Source organism: Semicossyphus pulcher, unplaced genomic scaffold (assembly GCF_022749685.1).
Source record: "Semicossyphus pulcher isolate SPU_LCO1_2020_fin unplaced genomic scaffold, fSemPul1.0.p SCAF_3, whole genome shotgun sequence".
NCBI classification, from domain to species: domain Eukaryota; kingdom Metazoa; phylum Chordata; class Actinopteri; order Labriformes; family Labridae; genus Semicossyphus; species Semicossyphus pulcher.
In genome coordinates, this window is record NW_027211704.1 from 8,941,359 (window position 1) to 8,962,317 (window position 20,959).

At 39.2% G+C, this 20,959-nt stretch overlaps 1 protein-coding gene across 1 annotated transcript; it reads right to left on the reverse strand.

Annotated features, from left to right (window-relative positions):
* Positions 1-95: 95 nt before the first annotated feature.
* asip1 (agouti signaling protein 1) lies at positions 96-20,263 on the reverse strand. Its single transcript, XM_069678856.1, has 4 exons — positions 20,214-20,263; positions 2,902-3,073; positions 513-562; positions 96-260 (listed from the first exon to the last, which is right to left on the reverse strand). The coding sequence occupies exons 2-4, from the start codon at positions 3,065-3,067 to the stop codon at positions 96-98; spliced, it is 381 nt and encodes a 126-aa protein (XP_069534957.1). The 5' UTR covers positions 3,068-3,073; positions 20,214-20,263.
* Positions 20,264-20,959: the final 696 nt, after the last annotated feature.

The following is a 20,959-nucleotide window of genomic DNA, read 5'->3' on the forward strand; positions in this document are numbered from 1 at the left end:
TGATTCACCTCTCGCAGTGTTCACTCGGAGCGACTCGCTGCAGCATGAAGTTTTGTTCTGTTAGCTGGGAGCTGGGCCGGGCCACGGCCGGCCGTTCAGCAGCGGGGGTTGCCCATTCGACAGAAACATACAGTTCTGAAGAGTCGACACTGGCAGAAGGCGCAGAAATCACAGCACACACTGCTGGAAGATTTACAGCTTGCCCGCAGAGGAATGCAGTTAGCAGGAGGAGGAGGGCGCTTCTTCGCATTAAATTTCTTCTGAGAAAAAAAGAGGGATAGACAGAGAGAAGCAGTGACAGTATATGAGATCAGGTTATGGAAATTAGGTTTAGATTATTTTTGCCAAGCACATTGATAACATCAATAGTGTCAGTATGCAAAGTATCAGGGTGCAAAGACAGTAATATCAGCAATACAACATTAAATATCTTATAATTTTACAATAAATACAGCTAGCATGACTTCTGATTAAATTGTCATCACACAAAAACTGCTTCTGTCTGGTCGTACCTTTCTCTGTTTCTTTGTCTTCTTGTTCTTTCTGGGTGATTTAGGCAGCTCTGAAAGAGAACATTATACCACACGTGGTCAGAAATGGTGTTGAATTGATTCTGATCATTCACTGAGCCTACGCACGTAGGGCAATCTCACAAAAAGATCTTTGTGTTTTTTAATGAGCTAACCAGCTACGCTGCAGACAGAATATATCATTGGACAACTTCTGGTTTGGTAGAATCCGTGTATCATACGTTCTTTTGATATTCAATTAAAAAACAAAATCTAAAAATGAAAAAATGATTCGATTATTAATACGATACCAAAAAAATAATGGTTTGTTTTTTAGTTTTATAATCAAATTAAAAAGGGGAATAAAAAAAATTGTTTTTAATAATTAATTTGTCCTTTTTGTGTGATCAGTACTTTTTGGTCTTTGAATTTTCCTTTTAGAAACAGAAATAAAAAAAACTAAAACAAATTATTTGATTTTCATAAAAAATTAAAAACAAGCCATTTTTAGTTTTTAGTTTTTCGTCTTAGTTTTCTTGCAATTTAATTTTCTCCTTCATAAAGGAGAAAATGAAAATAAAGTGGTGTTTTAATTTTGTATCTGCCATTTCTGAACAGAAAACATAAAAATGTTTTTTTTTGTTTTTTTAATGAAAGTCAAATAAGCATTTGTTCTTTGTTTTCTGCTGAGCCTAAATCCTGTTTTTTTTTTTTTTCATGTTTCGATCTTTTTTTTTTAATTGATTATCAAAAGAACGAATGATACACTGATTCAAAAGTTTCAAAAAGCAACCACTTTGGAATTCCACAACAATATACATGTAATAAGTCACACCAGTTTGAAACATACATGGTTTGTCTACCATTACCAAAGCAGTGAAAACACTGTTGTTTTACATACACTAAAGTTTGAACCTGAGCGGCGCTCCAGTTTCCCGTCTTGTTTGACATATAATTGACGTTAGTGGATTATTCTTTCAGACTGGAAACATGAGAAGTGTAAAAATTATTGTGAATATTTCATGGACACAAACCTCTATAGGTAAGTCATGATCGTCTGATCATCATCTTGGAGGTGTACGATGGACGATGCACAGGTTTGGCAGACTCTGAGTTTAGGCGGAATCGAATAAAGCCTGAGATTTACAAGACTGCTGATGGAAAAGTTCCTCACTGTAAAAGTTAAGACACTAAGCCAGGACGAGGTCGTCATTTTGGCTGCTAACATTTTTGACTCAGAGTGGATTGAGTCCTCGAAAAAAGTGTTGTTTGAACTTTGCCCAACTAGGCAACGGTGCGTTTCCCACAAAGGACCTCAGAAAGATGTCATCAATATAAAAAGTCGCCTTAAAGTATTGAACGAGTGTGGGGAGAATATACCCCGGTTTGTCTCTCATTACTTGGACCAACTGCCCCCGGTTACATTTAGTAACGGAGTAATGGATGTTTCAAGCCTGCTCAGGAGAGTGGAGCAGTGAGAATCATGTCTTGCCGGTACGCCCACCAGACGATGCGGGTAAAATGGGCCAATAGTCTTTCAGCTCCATTTGGGGTTAGTAACAGAGTCAGACAGCGAATTTTGTCCCCAGTTCTTCTTAATCTTTATATTGATGATCTGTCCAAGCAGTTGAAAGCCAGTAACTCTGGGTGGATGATTGGTAACAGCCGAGTGAATCATCTCATGTATGCAGATGATCTTGTGGTTTTTAGTCCAAGCAAACAATTTGTTCTGTATATGGTGATGAACATGATATTAAATATAATGCTGGTAAGAGTACGGTCTTGATCTGTTGCACCAAAGAGGATAAAAGGCTGACATATCCTGACTTTGAATTGTCTGGTAATAATGTTTGTGTCTGTAATAGAGTCAAATTTCTCGGACAGAAATGACAGATGATGATGATATTAACAGGCAATGCTGCAAGATGTATACACAAGCAAATATGCTTTCATGCAGGTTTGGTATGTGTACAGATGAGGCAAAGATGTCTCTGTTCAGAGCTTCCTCTACACCTGTGGACAAACTACAAGAAAACAAGCTTACAGATATTACAAGTAGCTTATAATGACGCTATGAGGATTCTCCTTAAGCTACCAAGATCGTGTAGTGAAAGTGAAATGTTTAAATGTATTTGCTGGCATGATGCCCCAGAGAACGTTATCATTTTTGTCATCATTGTCACACATCAGATGTAGTACTACACACTACCAATCTCAGCTCTGGAGACACTGACACAGATGCCTACTTCTAAGACGTTCCTTTTGCATATTTTACATCTTAAACCATGAATTTTTATTGTGCTTTAGAATAACTTATTTTGTGTTTGTATCTGGACCTCGAGTCTGTGATGAAGTTTTGCACTGAAACTACTCTTCAATGTTACAGACTTACCTATTATGAGCACAGAAGGTGAGACTACGTCAAGGCTTTGAGACAGTGCATTAGACACGACCACCCTGTTGCTGGAGAGTCTCTCCTCTGGGATCATGTGGGCGGAGCAAAAAAGGTAGTCTGTCGCAGCCAGGACAAAGCAGCCAAGCAATAGGAAGGCATGCATCTTTATCTGAAAAAAAAGTAACAACAATAGATAATATTAGTGTTTAATTTTTATATAGATGTGCTGAGGGGGGGTATTTTTTACCATAAGAGGAGAGATCCAAGAACATTGACCAATTTCAGGTCCCTGCTAAGGATGGAGAGAAAGATCTATATCAAAAGTGTGGCAAAGAGACTCTCCATCTTCCTGCTCAGCAGCATTGACATTTCAGTACAAAAGAGAGGCATACCAGGGGTCTCTCGTCGGGTCACCACAACAGTCTACTCAAGGCAGGGAGGCAAGAGAGGAGAAAGTAGACCTGGTCTTACTATTTGTAGATCTTGCCAATGTCTGTGGCTCAACACCCCACACTCTGAGACATCGTGTACCCCAGAAAGTGAGAGAGCTCATCCTGGACTATTACAGCATATTCAGCTTTAGGGTCTCGTTTGGCCTGCAGACATCTGACTGGCAGCAGCTGGAGGTAGAGATCATTACTGGGTGTCTCTTCTCAGTGTACCTCTTCGTGCAGCAGTAAAAGAGTGCACGGGTCCCCTCAGCAATCCTGGTTTTAGGGAGCCTTCATGTTTAACCTCATGGTAACTTCAAGAGCAGTACCATAAACCAGGTGCAAGGGATCCTCCCAAGAGTCCTCTGACCCTTGCTCATCTTCCCCCTGACCAACTTGGAAGGCTTTAAGCGTAAGGTCTGCAGCTTGCTTTGCAGATGACTTGACCTATCATGCAGCCTGAGCAGCATTGGGCTGTATGGGAACATCAACAAGCTCAGGCCCCCTTTCCACTCCGTAAAGGAGGAATTCATCTCGGTGAGGAAAGAGAACATCTGTGGCTGGTGCTGAGATTACAACAAAGAGCAGCAGGAAGTGTAGATCAGCAGAGGCATTTCAGCAGGCATAAGTTGGCAAACACACAATATCCTTTTGTGGGAGCGTGGCGCAGGGCAGGTCTGGATTTGGGAGCTTAACATGAACCCTATATTACATTTCTAGCAAGAAGGAGAGGTGATGCAAGAGAAGGTGTGCATTTCAGTCGAGAAGGAACGAGCGCTACTGCTACTCATGGTGATTCATGTTGGGCCTCTCTTTAAATAACATTAAGAGTCGGTCTAGACCTGCTCTTTTTGTAAAGTGTCTTGAGATAACTCTGGTTATGATTTGGCGCTATACAAATAAAATTTGATTGAAGCAACAGGTAATTAAGCCGACATCTGGAAGTGGAACCTCCAAAGGATTAAGTTGTTGATCCAGGGAGTTTATGAGCCCATCCAACTTTCTCTCACGTGGAAAAGTACAAACAACCACAAGCCAAAGACAAGGATCCTGGAACAGAGGCACTAGACAAAGGGCACTACTGCTGGAGACATGACCAGGTACTGAGTGCATCCATTGCTGAGGTGATCAACATGGGCATTAGAGACCCTTTTATCTAAATATGGCTACTTCTGGCTCCAAAAAAAACAAAAAGGCCAAACTTGTGGCTTCAAAACAGTAGTCCACAAACCAATGGGTGATGTCTTGGTGGAAGCATCCTTTTATTTTATACAGTCTCTAGACTAAACCCAATGTCATACCACACATGAGTCAAAGTATATCTCTTGTTAAATCTGGTAGTTTTGTCCAAATTCTCTTTTGATGCAAATCATACAGAGCTAACGCACAGAAATAATGTTTTTCAGTTTGCACCAGAATGAGGAAACCGACTGCCGTTCTCACACGGATCAAATGCTAAGTAATAGTATTTACTCAGTGTGATGTTGCTATGCCAAGAGCTACAGTGCTGTGGTTTGGGATGCTGGACTAGCTTGCCATTTTAAGGCCAACTCATTTCTTTCACCTGTTTTTCTGCAGTTTCAGAATGTTTGAACACCATGATCGTAGTCTTTTCCGTGGTTAAGTCTTTCTTCTTCATCCAGACTTTATAGTAATGTGCTATGGTTATAGTGTAATTGAGTGTTTAGTTGTTAAATCCCTCTGCTTGTTCTCTTGGTCTCAGCAGGATGTGGTTTAGGTTGTTTGGTTCCCAGATTCTTGGCCACAGTTCTTGGTTTGCTTCACATTAATAGAGGGTAGACGAAATAAAGTCCTGTAAAGGCATTTAGAACGTGTGGTAAGTTAAAGGTTTGGTGTGGCTAAATAGTGTGGTGTCCCACAAGAACATGGCCAACATTATCTGCAGATGCAAAGGAAACAATGTTGAAATCGTTCCAAAGTAGGCAATCAGAAAGATGGTGTGATTGTAATGATTATATAACAATAAATAGGGTTGGATAAGTCATTAATGTTGCTGCTTGAGATCTTGGGTAGTGTTCATTAACGGTAGAAATGCACTGACAATAAATACAGTCCAGTATTATATTTAAAAAAAAGTTTCCTGAGTCTGGAATCAACTGTAACTGGCACAAATCCAGTAGGGCTCTTTATGAAATTATTTCCAACACATTGTGTGTTTCAAATGGCAGCCATCCACCTTCACGCTGTGCGTCTCCGCCTCAGCATCTGGTTTAACTTGAAGGTGTCAACAGATTTTTAGAGTGCCTGTTTTTTCATAATCACACTTAAGTGCATCGTCCCATCATAAAGCTGAGAGGTTTATAGAGGAGAATGTTAGTGGGAAAGTTGGCAAGCAGCATAAACATGTGCACATGTATGAAGCCAAAAACATTGCTTGCTCTACACACTGCTGTCCTATGAAATGCAGGCTGTACAACAGTGCAGGGAGACATAAATAAAGCAGGAAAATATTTTCTTCCCAGATGATTTGCAGGTTGAGTTAAGAGGCTGCATGAAATTGCTGTTTAAACAACATTTACAATCACATATTTTGCTATGAAGTACCTCCTAACTACAAGCTAAAAAATAAATGTATGTCAGTAATGGAACATACCTTTGTTATAATATGTATTATACTTTATATACAATATTACAACATTACATTACAATATGATATGTTCTGTTTCGTTACGAGATATTGTGTTACGTTATATGTTACGCTATAATTTTACAATTCAATAAGTTACGGTAAGTTATGTTACGATACGTTATGCTACAATAGGTTATGCTAGGTTGCAATATGTTACGCTACGATGTGTACATTACTTTAGTTGGGTTTAAGCCCTAAAACTACTTGGTCAGGTTAAGAAACAACATTGTAGTTTTGGTTAAAGGGCCAGCTCTAGTCCTATCATGCTATGACGGGGAGCTAATGCCATTGTGGTAGGAAAAAAATGCATTTGGCTCTGTGCCTTTGGAGGACGCTATCCGCTTCTCCAATGGGCCCTGGAAAACCTCCGCCAGACTACAGAAAACACGTCATCTGGCAGAGGCCAGGGAGCTCGCTAAACTACACTTCCTCAGTCTAGGACGCCCGCCTCCGATGTCATGTCTCGCTCAAAATCATCAGGTTTGAAATGTAGACTGTAGACCTGAAGATTTTTTAGACGATCCACTGATATATTTTCGTCGTATTTTGGATTCTGTACCGCCCTGAGCCATTGCCTGCAGCGAAACGTTAGTATTTCACTCCAGCGTCTCTCACTGTGCCGTTTCAGGGAGGATGCAATGCACGCTGGGTGTTGTAGGAATGTAGAATGGGCGAAACCACAAGCTGTTTGTCCAAGTTTCTCCACAGCTATGGCACCAAATATTGTTGCTTCTATCACATATTGTTGATTACAGAGAACACCAGCTTTGACTGACAGTGGCTTTTTCCAGGGGCAAATTTCTCCTTTAACCTTTGTGTTTTTCTTGGGTCAAATCTGACCCATGTTCAATTCTACAAACATTTAGCTGCGATAAGTTACATAACACTACATTAAAATGTGTTATACTATACCTAGGCACCTAAACTACTTGAAAAAAGATTGTTGTTTGGGTTAAAATAGGAACGCAAGTCTTACATCCTCCCAGTCTCTTTCAGGAGAAGCCCCTTGAATAAAAACACATTTAGACATTTAACAAGAAGTGGAGCAAGAATGAGAAATACTTCTTTGGAAAGTTGATATTTCTTGGAAAATACAAAAGTGCATTATGCAGACTGCAAGGAAACAAAACAATATTGTGTCTTCCTGTGTGAAAAATACTCCTTTCACTGCATCCCTTTCACCGGCATTGTGATTGTGTGGTGCTGAAAGGAGAGCTCCCAGGGTGAAGATTAAACTCATCTTTAATACACTGCATCTTCAGTCTATCCTGCACTTGATAACTATTTGTGTTGTTCTAAAAAGTTTTTCATTTATAAGGTTATCTTAATGTTGAAACATCTCATACCGGCAACATCTATTATAATATGTGATCTGTATTTGGCAGCCCTGCAGTTATAGGACAAATGAGTCTCTTGTCCAGCCCTTTTGTCTCTCTGTTATCTATGAACAAAAGAGGGAAAATTGGAACAGTACCAAAAAGGTGAGGCAAAATGAGCAGGGCCTGTGGGTGCTGAACAAACCAATAAATGATTACAACAAAAGGAGGACTCTAAACTAGGCTTGAAAATGCCATCTAACTTTCTAAAGGTGAAACAAATAAATGAAACTACCCAAAATCAAACAAGTGAACAGCACCCCTAAACCTAGTGTGTCTAACAAAATGATTAAACCGACGTGAGCGAGCGTGAAACTAATTGAAAGTATACCTGACCCAGTCTGACAAGAGGGTGCCTCTTACGACAGCTTCCGCAAACAGGAGACCAGTGACAGGAGACGTTTGGCAATAAGGACAGCATCAATGAAAGTGTGGAGAGTCTGCACACTTTCTCTGTGCTACCAAGGAATTATTTTGGATTCAAGTCTGTTTGGAAAAAATGGAAAAACACTCTTATTTATACACAAGATTATACTTTTACTCAAAAGTAAATAAAAAGTGGAGTGGGGTGCCGGTTTAGCTCAGCGGCTAAATTGGCTAAATGTACGGAGCCATGTCGATGCCTCGGCCATTTGCTGTGTGTCATCCCCCGTTCTCCCCCCCAGTTTCCAAGACTATCTACAGTCCTCTCTCTTATGAAGGCATAAAAGGCCAAAAAATAATCTTAAAAAAAAAAAAGTGGAGTTTATATCATTAAGGCTCTTATTATCACTAAAAATGTTCAAAGTGGACACATTTCTTAATTTCCTCACCATTGTTTTCAGTGCTTGCAGAAGTATTCGACCCCCTTGTACCTTTCAACATTTCTAGTTTCGCAACCTGGAATTTAATTATTATATTATACTTATTTGGGCTTTTGCCAAAATCAGTCCAAAAAGAGGACCATATTTTATATACGTATATTTAGAATACGTGTGGGATAGATTTTTATACACATTACTATCGACTATTGATATTTGATTTGTAAGTATGGCTTCTGTGATACAATCTCCTGTAACATAATGTATAATGCTGCTTATCCTGCCTCTTTGTTCTCATTGAATTATTACTTCTTATTGTTTATTTACCACTTTGAACAACTTGGATGATTTAACGCGTCAAACAGCCATCACACGCCCTCTGACCTAGATTCAAATCAGATCGACTGTTTGTTGCGTTTAGTCTCAGCGCGCAGCATTTTTTCTTCTGACCTTTTGAATCCGTGGTTTGTCACAAACTGTACACATCATATACTTTAATTATTAAAGGATTAACACATACACGGCTCATCCCCAAAACAGACGAGATTTTATGTCTGCGCAAACACATTAAAACACATGAAACAACCACAGACACACACACACACACACACACACAGAAAAACAGCGATTCAGCTGATTAGTCAGTTGTAAAACTTGCAGCACATTACCCTTCGCATTTTGTGGGTTTTAGCGGAAAGTGTGACACAACCAGCGTGCCTGTTTTCTTTCCCGCTTAGATAATCACATTTTTTGTTGGTCTCTTTTATAGCTCTGTAAAACACAAAGTGTTTAAAGTGCTGCATAAATGCTTCCACTAATGATCCTAAATCATCTGATGATGTTTAAACTGGCAATCATTAGCACGGATTATGAGCAGTCCACTGAAAGCAGGCAATACTGAATACAGTTGTGCTCCAGGGTGCGCTCAAAGGTGCTCTTTTATTAGATCACTGAAGAAAGTAGGTGCATTCAGACGGCAGAGCAGCGAACACATGGGAACAGTTCCACAAATGAGTCTCTAAACAATCTGCTCTCACCATCAGCAACACACACTGGTGGAATTATTCATAAGCCTTTAGAGACAACAGGAATCAAAATAAACATGGATAAAAGTCATTAGGCTGCACTAAGACAAAACATCTGACTCGCAGCGGGTAAATATGAATACAATGATCTCTGTGCTGTCTGTACAGTCTGTTCAAACACACACACACACACACACACACACACTGCCATACTTCAAAAGTAAAATGTAAAGGAAACTGTGGTGGAGCTGGAGGAAGGACATCAGAGCGACCCGGCTCTCATGTTGAAATAATTTAGCAGTAATTGCCATCATCGTGGACGTTGGCGGCAAACTCATGGGGCCTCTTTTTTTTCAGGCCGGACTTCCTTCCTTTGCTGTGGTGTAGAACAGGTATGAAAGAAACGGCAGTAAAACACAGTTTGACCTGCAATAAAAAAATATTTCACCCAAAAGATATGGCTAGGGCAAGACATGACATTCTCAGCGGGGCCTGTTGTTCAGGGCCGCTATTACTGCAGGAATCAGGCTTTTCCCAAACTGAGCTTTCCTGCACCTCCTTTTTATTGTGTTTGCAATGCGTGTAATGGCCCTGTTATTGCAGTCTGTGAGGTTGGGTGTGGGTAGACCAATGCTTTTTGCAGCTGTGTTGGTGATGCGTGTTAATATAGTCCGGTTTCTAACAGAGAGCATGTTGTAAAAGCAGGTGGAGCAGTACAGTAAAAAGGGTTGGATGAGGGTTTTGTACAACAACAGAAGGAGATGTGGAGCAACATAGAGTCCTCTGAGTTTGCGGATGACTGAAAGTCTCCGGTGACTACGTTTGTAAATGTCTTTGATGTGGTGGTCAAAGGTAAGTTCATGGTCCAGTGTCACTCCAAGGTATTTAAAACTGTGTACTGTTTCCACTGTGGTGGGAGGGCTGATTATTAATTCTTTTGTTTTGGTGACGTTGAGGTAGAGGTGGTTGCTGTCACACCGTTGAGTGAAGTGTATAATAATCCTGTTTTACAATAAACAAATACAACAAACAGAAATCTAACTTTACTAAATAAAACTTAGAGATGTGTGAAAATGTGTTCCTTTATATTTTAAAGGTAAATATCAGACCCATAATGCAAGTTAAATGTATGTGAAACAAATGTTTATGTAGATTATATTGATTAATTTACATACATATATATAATTAACCTGCAGAAATATTTTGATGTAAAAAGGGAGTTAAGAAGCACATAAAGACTAACCAAGAAGCACATATTAAATAACAATGGAAAGTATGGAAGGCTCCTGAGGCGTTCAATGACACTGGGAGAGCTTCTGTCTCTGTTATTTAGGGCATGTCCCCGGGGAATTGTTAAAAGAAGAAATATATAGAAATTTGCAGCCAGAACAACCAGCAGAAAATGTGCGAGAGCTTGAACTTCTTGGCGCCGCGATGTGGGTCAACTCATTTTATAACTGTTCAATGATTTGGATTTCAAAGAGCATCTGCGGCTCAGTTTTACAGAAGTTGTTGAAGCGTCAGAGAGGATATTTAGGACTGCTTGTAAAATATTTTCTCCCCTCATTAGAGAAAGAGAGAGGCAGCTTTAATTCAGAGCCAAAGAAAAACACCAATTATTTACTACAATGAAACATAAAAAGGATGGATTTCCAAACGGCACATCTGGTCGACCATAAAAGTCAAAAATAGTTTTTGTTACATTGAAATTGTTTCCTGATTAGACCGAGGTCCCTGGATGAACTGTGTTATGTTGGACACACCATATCATTAAAATCATCTGTTCCTTTGATTTTTAGACAGTTATACATTCAGTTAGGCGAATAATTAATTTTTAATCAATGACTGGAGGTATTTTAAATATGTTTCATTTCGCAGACTTTTATTGGGAAGGCACAATCAGGTACATTTAACGCCTTATATCTTATAATAATGCTATTTGTTGTAAATAATGTCTTTTAAGTATCTAAGTATTTTTAAGTTACTTTAAGTATTGTTTTATTATTTATTAACACATTTATATTCAACCACAACAACACAACAGTTGTAATTGAGCTCCTTTATTTAATTCAACATAGTGCTCTTTGCAAAGCCTGTTTAAGGACTATCACTCCCCATTAGAGAGGCTGAAAATGCTTCGGCGTGTGTGTTTAGGCGCAGTGATTACTCCAGGGTTGCACATCACGCCCTGCAAACACAACAAGCTCTGAATACTGAATAATTCCCCCCGCAGCCCCCCAAAGCTGCAAATCTTCATCTTTATACAAGATGCGAGGCACCGCTGCAGGAGGAGGGGTCAAAGGTTAAGCTCTGGTAATGCGTCTGTGTAACTCGACCTTTCCTTTTCGTTCGCACGTTGGAATATGAAAGCAGAGGAGTTTTTTCTCTGCGGGTTTAAAAGGAAGGAGGAAGATTCAGGGAGGATAAATCTTGCAGACAGTAGTCTGTGCCATGTCCATTATCTGACATATGGGGCTGCTGCACCCTTTCATCTGTAAGAGCCTCACAGGTACACGCAAATTATTCCAGTCTGCAAAGGATGAGGCAGGACGGAGTTCCCTCCAGTGCTTCCTGCAGCTTCCCACGATGGAGGCAAGGAGATCAAACATGTTCCCATGGGAATTAAAACAAAGATGGGAAGTAAATAGTTAAGGTATCTACACTTTATTTACTTATGTGTTAATATTTCTGACAACTTTTTGTCTTTACCCCCTACATCCTGACACAGACACTGTACCTTCTACTCCTTATATATGTATATATTTTTGTTTTTTAGAGAAATTGAGAGATAGGACAGTGGATAGAGTCGTAAATGGGATCAAAGAGGGATGACACGGGGGAGTTGAACCCGCCGCAAAGAGGACGGTAGCCTCAGCTCAGAGGTCGCACGATTTGACTGCTGAGCTAAATCAGTGCCCCCTACTTCTTATATCTTTAAAACAGACTTGCTTCTTTACTTTCAATGCATTTAAGTTTAATTACACTGAATATTATTTTAGTTAAATCTTTATTTAAAGAGAGAGGACAGTGGATTGTGTTGGAAACAGGGGAAGAGAGAGTGGGAATGACGCGGCAAAGAAGATAAGAGTTGCCAGAGCTCTTCAACAAAAAAAAAAACAGTGTTTTATCTTTGATGTCTTCCAGCATATTAAAGCATCGTGCCAAACTGTCAAACTGTATTATATTTCATAAAGGTGAAACCACATGGTGCCGAGATGGAGTTGGAGCAAATCTTATCTGCAGGCATGTAAAAACATGGAGCTTCCTGGGGTCAAAGTGTGTTCAGTTTTCTATACGGTCGCAGCAGCTTTGGAATAGCCGGAGAGAGAGGAAGCAGATGGAAGAAACATTGAGGAAAGGAAATAAAAAGGTGGGTCTGATAGAAGCAAAGCTGGAGGGATGATGCCGCAGCTTTTATTCAATTCGGTAACAATTTTACAACAAGGATACAAATAATGACACAAGTAATGCTTGCCTAATGCAGGTCATAAATTAACCTTCATGCATCAATTACTGTGATGTGCAATATTATCTAAATTCACCATATAACATTGAAGATATATGCAACAGATTTTGAATGCACCCCTTTATACTACTTTTATGTGTGTGGTGTGTGGTTGAGGCTCATCTGCAGGGGAGAGACACGAGGGAGCAGCACCGGAGTTAATTGGTCACAGGTGTTATCTGTTGGCTGATTACTCTCCATTTTTGCCATGCAGTATAGTGTGCTGGACCGGAGGAGGAGCGCACACACACACACACACACACAAAGCCATTTATGTGAGTAAAATTGCGTGTGAAATCTGTGAGCCTCCCGTGCTGGAGTGCCACGTACGTGTTCCCCCGTTATATTGCTATATTTCTCTGAGCGCAGGTTTTGTTCTGCTCACAGAGACGATGAAATACATGTTCATACTAACTTGATGCATATCAATTAATGTATAAAGTAACTGTAAGTAAGTAAGTAAATTTAGCTTATATAGCGCTTTTCACAAACAGGGGTCACAAAGTGCTTTACATTGACATCACATACAGAGATATAAAACATGACAGATACAATGGCCATTGTAAGCCACACAAATAAAAGCGTATACATTTTAAAACATCAATGCCAGATACAACTAATAATAAAATACACAGAACATTAACAATACGTAGGTTGATTAGCCAGAAGACTAAACAATTATGTTTTTAACTGACGTTTGAAGACATCAACAGATTCGGCAAACCGCAGGGACGTGGGCAGAGCATTACAAAGTTTGGGTGCTATGGCCTGAAAAGCTCTGTCACCGCGGGTCTTAAGGCTGGCACATGGAACAGAAAGCCAATTTAGCATGTTTGACCTGAGGGGGGAGAGCTGACAGGTAGGGGTGAATTAGTTCAGCCACATAATCTGACAGAGAATTTTGTACTGGATTCTAAATGCAACATTGAAGGGATCTAAGGCCGTGTCCCCACGGACACGGGTATTTCTCAAGATGTAGCTTTTTCTCCGCCTTTTTGACCTGTCATCCACACAAACGCCGTTTTAGGTCACTGAAAACAGACCTTTTGTGAAAGTCCAGCGACGGTGAAGCCTTTTAGAGGTAAATGGTGTTTTTGGCTCGTGACGTCAGGCTGTGCATTCCTTGCAAAATGACCGATGTGACAAAAACAGAGTTCCTAACAGGACTTTTTACATGTTTACACATATATGTACAGTCACTCGCATTTTTTTTGGAAACGAAGGAGGCAAAAACTCTGTGTTCAATAATAAACGTGTGCGTGTACACATGGCCTCAGTATGGGAGTGATGTGAGACTATTTTGACTTTGCAGCAGCAGTGTGAATAGACCGCAGTCGACTTAAAGCAGACAGCAACTGTGACTAAACATTCACTTATGATCTTTTAAAAGTAAACTAATCAAATGAAATAAAAATTTGAATTTGAATCACATAATGTATTACTTTGAACAATTCTTTGGCCAATCAGCAGCACCTATGATTTTGACTATTTCTTTCTCTACAGCTTCTATTAGCTACCAGAGCTAATAATAGGTAGTTATATATACTATTATTATTATTAGCTAATAACAGCTAGTTATATATACTATTATTATTATTAGCTAATAAAAGCTAGTTATATATACTATTAGTATTATTAGCTAATAACAGCTAGTTAAATATACTATTATTATTATTAGCTAATAAATGCTAGTTATATATACTTTTATTATTATTAGCCAATAATAGCTAGTTATATATACTATTAGTATTATTAGCTAATAAAAGCTAGTTAAATATACTATTATTATTATTATAAGCTAATAAATGCTAGTTATATATACTACTATTATTATTAGCTAATAACAGCTAGTTATATATACTATTATTATTAGCTAATAACAGCTAGTTATATATGGTTATATGATTAGTAATAGTTATATTATTACTTTTAGTAGCTACCGAGACATGCCAGATCTTCCGCGGACTTTTGTTAGCTAATGATAGTTTATTAGCTCTTTGCTCGGGGAGCTCTGGGAGGCATATTTCTGCTCATGAAAATCTGCCTCCTTCTGGCTGCCTAATGTGCTCCTCACTGTGAAAGTTTGCAGAGGGAAGTGTAAACAAAGGCTGTTTTGGTGTGCACGCTGTGAATCACTGTAAATATATATATGGTTGATCTTGGAGCTGATGGTCGTTTGCTTCTGTAGCTCATGCAGAGACGTTTGTATTAATCTGCGCCTGTTTCATAAGCAGAGAGAAACTCCTCACAGCAGGTTTAAGGTGGAGGAATTCACAGTTACTTCAAACTGATATGAATCAAATTAGCTGGATTTTTCTTTCTATGTTTATGATGTGAATGTTTGCATCTTACAACCAGTCAGAATCTTTAATACAGCTTTCTATAAAACAGACAGTTCTGCTTTCATCGAGGCTGAGTGAACACGTGGCTTCGTCCGTCGCTCCATCACAGAACAGCTCCAGCCAACGTGTTAATAAGAAGTCCCACCTGTGACCTATTAGCCATCTTCTTAAAGGACAAAGCTAGCCTGTCTTAACGATCCCCATGAGTGTATGAAGTCAGTCTGTGTGACATTAATAGCTCTCTGTTAAAGGTTTCACAAGATAATTTCACTAATGGGACGTTATTTTGGCAAACTTCAAAGCACTCATTAAAACTGAACAAGTAACCAACTAGCAGATGCTCCATCAGCGTTAACTAGGTGAGACATTTGACAGACACAGTAAAACACAACTGGAAAAATATGTTCGTTAAAAATCTTTTTTTCCCTACGAGTGACATTAATTATATGTTAATGTTGACTGTTGATTGATGTTTATCAGATGTTTTAGGGAGAGAAAAAAGTTGATAATTTGCTGTAATGGCTTTTTGTTGAGACATTGGCCAGAATTAAATCATGTAAAATCTTTAAAAACAGCTCACAAATATATGGTTTAACTTTAAAAAACGGATCACTGAGTTATTAAATTATTGGTCACAGTACTTTTTAGCGAACTTTATCCCAAACAGGAGGAAATGGTGCATTTGTCGGGGACTATTTTCAGCGGCGGATTGATCCACATTTGCTACGGTGTGTTTGTTCATGGTAAAAGAGGAACAGTGTGTGTCATGGATGAGTGAGAAGGAAGAGGATATATCTGACTTTAGACACACACACACACACACACACCACCTGTTTGCAGGATAAAATTCGTTTTTTATATTTAATCAGGATTTGTTGACCAGAAGAAAAATATAAAGTATTGTTGGATGTTTTATCAAACATTATGTGAATAAAAGTTTTGAGGAACTTGTTTTTTTTCCTGCTGAGACGTCTCCAGGAGAAAGTCTGTGTTTGCAGCTTTTTACTTGAGCATGAATACGTCAGTGAAGCTGTGGGGCAAAGAACCCAGATACGTTTTACCTCTGTTTCATTCAATTATTCCAATTTTGCATAACTTTGTTGATCAGTTTGCTCCTGATGACTTTATATCATTGTTTTCTGCGTCTGTTTTAATCAGTGCTTTTTAGAAATGAGAAAGTATTAAGGTCCCACACAATACTGCTGATATGCAGTTTTTAAAGACGGAACTATTTATTGAGTTCATGTTTGCCGTGGGTCCTTATTTAAAGTATCACACACGTTTTTTGTTTTGTTTTTTTTAACACAATTTCATACTAAACGTGAAATTTATGGAACATTTTTAAAAGTCCTGCATGTTTACTCTGAACCAAAATAATTACACATGTTTGGAGAACAAAAACTAAAGCCGGATTTTCCGACACACTCACAAGATCAATCTTTTTTTTCTGTTAACAAATCAAGGAGATGATCTCAAACAACTTTCCCACAGTGTGCAAACTTTTTCACTGAGTTGTCTTCTTTGGTTGTTTTAATTGTGCAATTTTCTGTATCTCGACATCATTGCAAAACAGGGAAATCTTTTGTTTAATGTTTAAACGGTAAATGGAGTGTACTTAAATAGCACTTTTCTTGTCTTATCACCACTCAAAGCACTTTCACCCTTTCACACACACACACACACACTCACTCACAGCAGAGGCTGCTTCAGACAGCAGCAGCTGGGGATCGAACCGCCTACCTTCCGATTGAAAGACAACCAGCTGGACCTCTGAGCCACAGCCGACCTAAAGACAGGTTTGAATTTAAATAATATAGAATCTAATATACGAAATTTTAAATCTTTTGTTGTCTGTGGGTGAAATTAGTTAAATTACTAATGTTTAGGGGGAAAAGTTGATATTTTGCTATAGCGGCTTTTTGTTCAGACATTTACCTGAATGAAATCATCTAATATCTTTGAAAACCGCTCACAGACATAAAGTTTCATTTTAAAAAGGATCACTGATTTCTTGAATTATTCGTCACGGTAGTTTTGACAAACTGTGCCCAAACAGGAGGAAATGCCTTTGTTTGGGACTATTTTCTGCAGCGGATTAATCCACATTTGCTGCAGGAAGGTTCAAAGATAAAGTTAAGTCAAGATAAACTACAGTGTGTTTGTTCACGGTAAAACAGCAACAGTGTGTCTCGTGTGTTTTAAATAATAGAGCTCTATGGCAAGGAGGAAGAGGTGTGTGTGACTTTGATAGACACACACATCACTTGTTTGCCGGATAAATGTAGGGTTGTTATTATTTAATATTTTGATGTGGTGACAGGAAGAAAAGTAGAATCAGTTCAGAGTTTTGCCCAAGGTCACCGCGACATGTAGACTGCAGCAACCGGGGGATCAAACCGCCGACCAGCGGCCCTGAATAAAGGTTTGAATTGAAATTATAATCTTTTTTTTTTTTTTGCCTTCGAGTGACATTAATTGCGCACCTAATGATGTTTCAGGGAGTTTAAGTGTGTCTCGTTGTGTTCTGAATAATAGAGGATATACCAGACTTTACTTGTTTGCAGGATCAAATCAGAGGATTTCATAACAAGAAAAAGTTAGTATTTTGCTTTAATGGTTGTTTCTTACACTTGTCAGTCAAGTATGTTCGCATGATGAAGATTAAACATACATTTAAAATATTAAATCAAAGTCTGACAGACTGAAGCTGACAACTAAAATATTTTTTTTTTTTATCACTTCAATACAGACAGTTTTAGTACGTTTATCGCACACACACACACACACACAGTGAGAGAAAGAGAGAGTCAGGGGGCAGGGTCACTCATTTTATCACTTATACACTTCAATAAAAAGGCTATAATTCCGACTCCAGCTAAATGTCCGCTCAGATGTTACAGTGATCGTATGTCATTCACATAAACCTGCTGACCTTAACTTTCAGAATAATTGCACCATCATCACCGTCTTTTTGCATTTCTTACATCGAACGCTATGTCTGCCCGAAGCAGGAAACAGCACCACTGCGAGGACGTAGCAGAACGAGCTTCACCGCATGCAAAGATCAGAACAGGACTACAGAAACAGAGACCATATAGTATCTCAACACGATCACTTCCAGGGCGATTCCAGGGATCGCACACAGGGTGCAAAGACTTCTTCCGGGACGTCTGATTTGATCCGAGTTCAAAATAAGTAAGAAAACCGCTGCGTCACATCTGGGCTTTATTTTGAAAGGGTCTGTGGATGATCATATCTGCTCACAGGGCGATCTTATCCTACGACAGAAAGGCTTAAGAGCTCGCATGCCTCCGTATCGCTGGTAAGAGAACATTTCAAGCGTGTCATGTGTTGAGGCCATTGGGGTTTGTTTATAAAAGCCTCGATTATCCGTGATCTGCTTTTGTTTCAGCTCCACGCTCGAACAGTGATCAAACATCAGCGGAACGACTCAAACCAGCCATCAAGTAGCAGATCAAAATCATGCTTGTTACCCACAATTCCTCATGTTAATATGGAGCAATTCAGCAAGCTAATTCCTAATGAGATCAGTTGATTTGAGGTTTAGCTCTTCACTAAGAACCCTGTTTAAACTCCAAGTAATACAGATTTACAGATAGTTTACTGTTCGTGTTAATAAATCTTTATCCACAATATAAAGCTGCTTCCTTTGTGCACACTTACCGAGCAACATCTTACACATTACCGCACATTAAAAGATACAATATTCCGTTATATTTTAATTCTGTGTCTCTGTTTACTTTGCTCTACATTTTTTATTCTTTGTATATTTATAATTATGCACAAAAATCCAGAGACAAATGTTACCTACTTGGCAATAAACCACGAGTATTGTCATGTATATTATCAGTCACTTATGCTTATTATGATATGACATGATGCACAATCCTTTTTATTTTTACAATCTTATAATAACAGACACAGATTATAGGCGTTACACCGACAATTTAAAAGAACTTTCACATGATTATTTTGTGCTCATAAAAACGGCAATATTTTGAGTTTGACATTAATTTTTTACAACTGTTTTCTCTCTGAAAAGGCAGCTTTATGTGCAGATGTTTCACTCGTGCCAGCAAACGATATTTTATATCCTGCAACATCGTTTGTTCTCAAATAAAAACATGTTTTCTAATTATGTTAAGAGATGAGTTGGCATGTGGGGAACTTAAAAACCGTTGAGTCGTTGATTTTGCAACACTTTTTGCTCTCGTGAACAAGACGCAGATAATCTCCTGTGTGTGTAACGAATTAAAACTTTAATTTATTTAATTTCGTTATTTTTATTGCATGTATTCACTTGCAGACTAAAATCACTTTGCAAACATTATCCGTCATGACGCATCAATACTGCATGAAAAGCAGGTTACGGTCTACGTTTGTAACTTGAGTGACATCCTTTTAAAACTTGGCTGCAGTTTTACAGGTTGTAAAAAGCTCTTAAACATCCTTCTGAAACTTTATAAACCTATTGGTGTAATTATGAGTCTAAATTTATATATAAAATATGGTTGGAAGTGTTGCTGACAGCTTTTCACATTAAAGCTCAGACTTCTGATGTAGACAGTTGATACGTGGCCGGGATTTTGCAGCCATGGAGCCCCGACTGTGAAGCACAGCTTTGTTTTCAACACAATCTGGAAATGTTTTCGGACATTTATTACTGCACAGGGTGCAGTTAAAAAAATTGATTCACTTCAGAACCCGAAGAAATATTCAAGTCTTTGAGGAAATATTGAAGTCCGTCTGAAGAATTATGACGTCCAGTCACAGTTTACGACTCCACCTCGTTGGGCGATCGAACATGAACGCGCCGAAACACAGAATCGATCCAAGCGTGGGACTCTCCTTTACTTCATCTGCCCAGATTTGTATTTATGCCATTCAAGGTGATTAAATGTGCCTTACATCTACTGCACTTTACAGGCCACAGCTGGGAAATCCACAGCTGGCGCACGCAGAAAACTCACAGAGGAGGATATTCACTAAATGTTTCCCTGACATACATCATCAGACCATGTGGAGCATAAGGGAGGTAAATAATGTAACATGATCAAAATGTTTGCGCCTCAGACATCTCGTCATGTCTTTCAATCGTTTGGATTTCCTGAACTGCTCGAACATGACAAGAAAAGGATCAATATTTCCGCTGTGCTTACCTGTCGTTCCCGGGTCCAGCTGTCCGTCAGTCTGTCACACTCGCGCTCTTCTTTTCCGTTTTCTCGTTTTCTATAATGTGCCGCTCTCGTCCCGCTTTCCCCCTTCTTCTTCCTCGCTACACGTTCTTATTGGTCCACTTGCACCACTCTTCTTCTGTCCTCTCCTCCCTCCCTTTTCCTCACTTCACCTCTGTTTTTATTGATTTTTCCTCACACTTTCTTTCTCGCCTCGATTCGCGTCTCCTTATTCTCTGTCCCAGTTTCCCTTGTCCTTGTTTCTCTCTCTCCGAACCTCCTTTTATCCTCCTGTCCTCCGTTTTCTCTTTTATCCCTGCCTAAGTAGCTCTACCTAGCCCTGCTGCTGATAATGAAGACATACTGGGAGGTTTGGACTGGAGGTGGGGCCAGCGCTGCAGTGGGTTGGGAGATTGGGTAAGGTCAGATTGTGTGGAAGGATGGATTCGGAGGGAAAAAAAACAGACCTTGAGTAAAGTGTTGTTCCTGTTAGGGGATACCTCTGTAGATTGAACAGGCGGATAATAGCCTTTTAGGGAGAGCCTCTCTTATATCACTTCCACCTGTCAGACACCAACTGTCCCTCAAACTGACTTTTCTAGTTCTGTTTTTTCCTCCGTTTCCCAGAGTGCATCAGGACCTACACAGACTCCAAATTATAGAAAATGAGTCTAACTGTAAGCAGGTGTGGAGCCATTAGTGTGTCCACCTTGGAAAATTGGTACACTTCA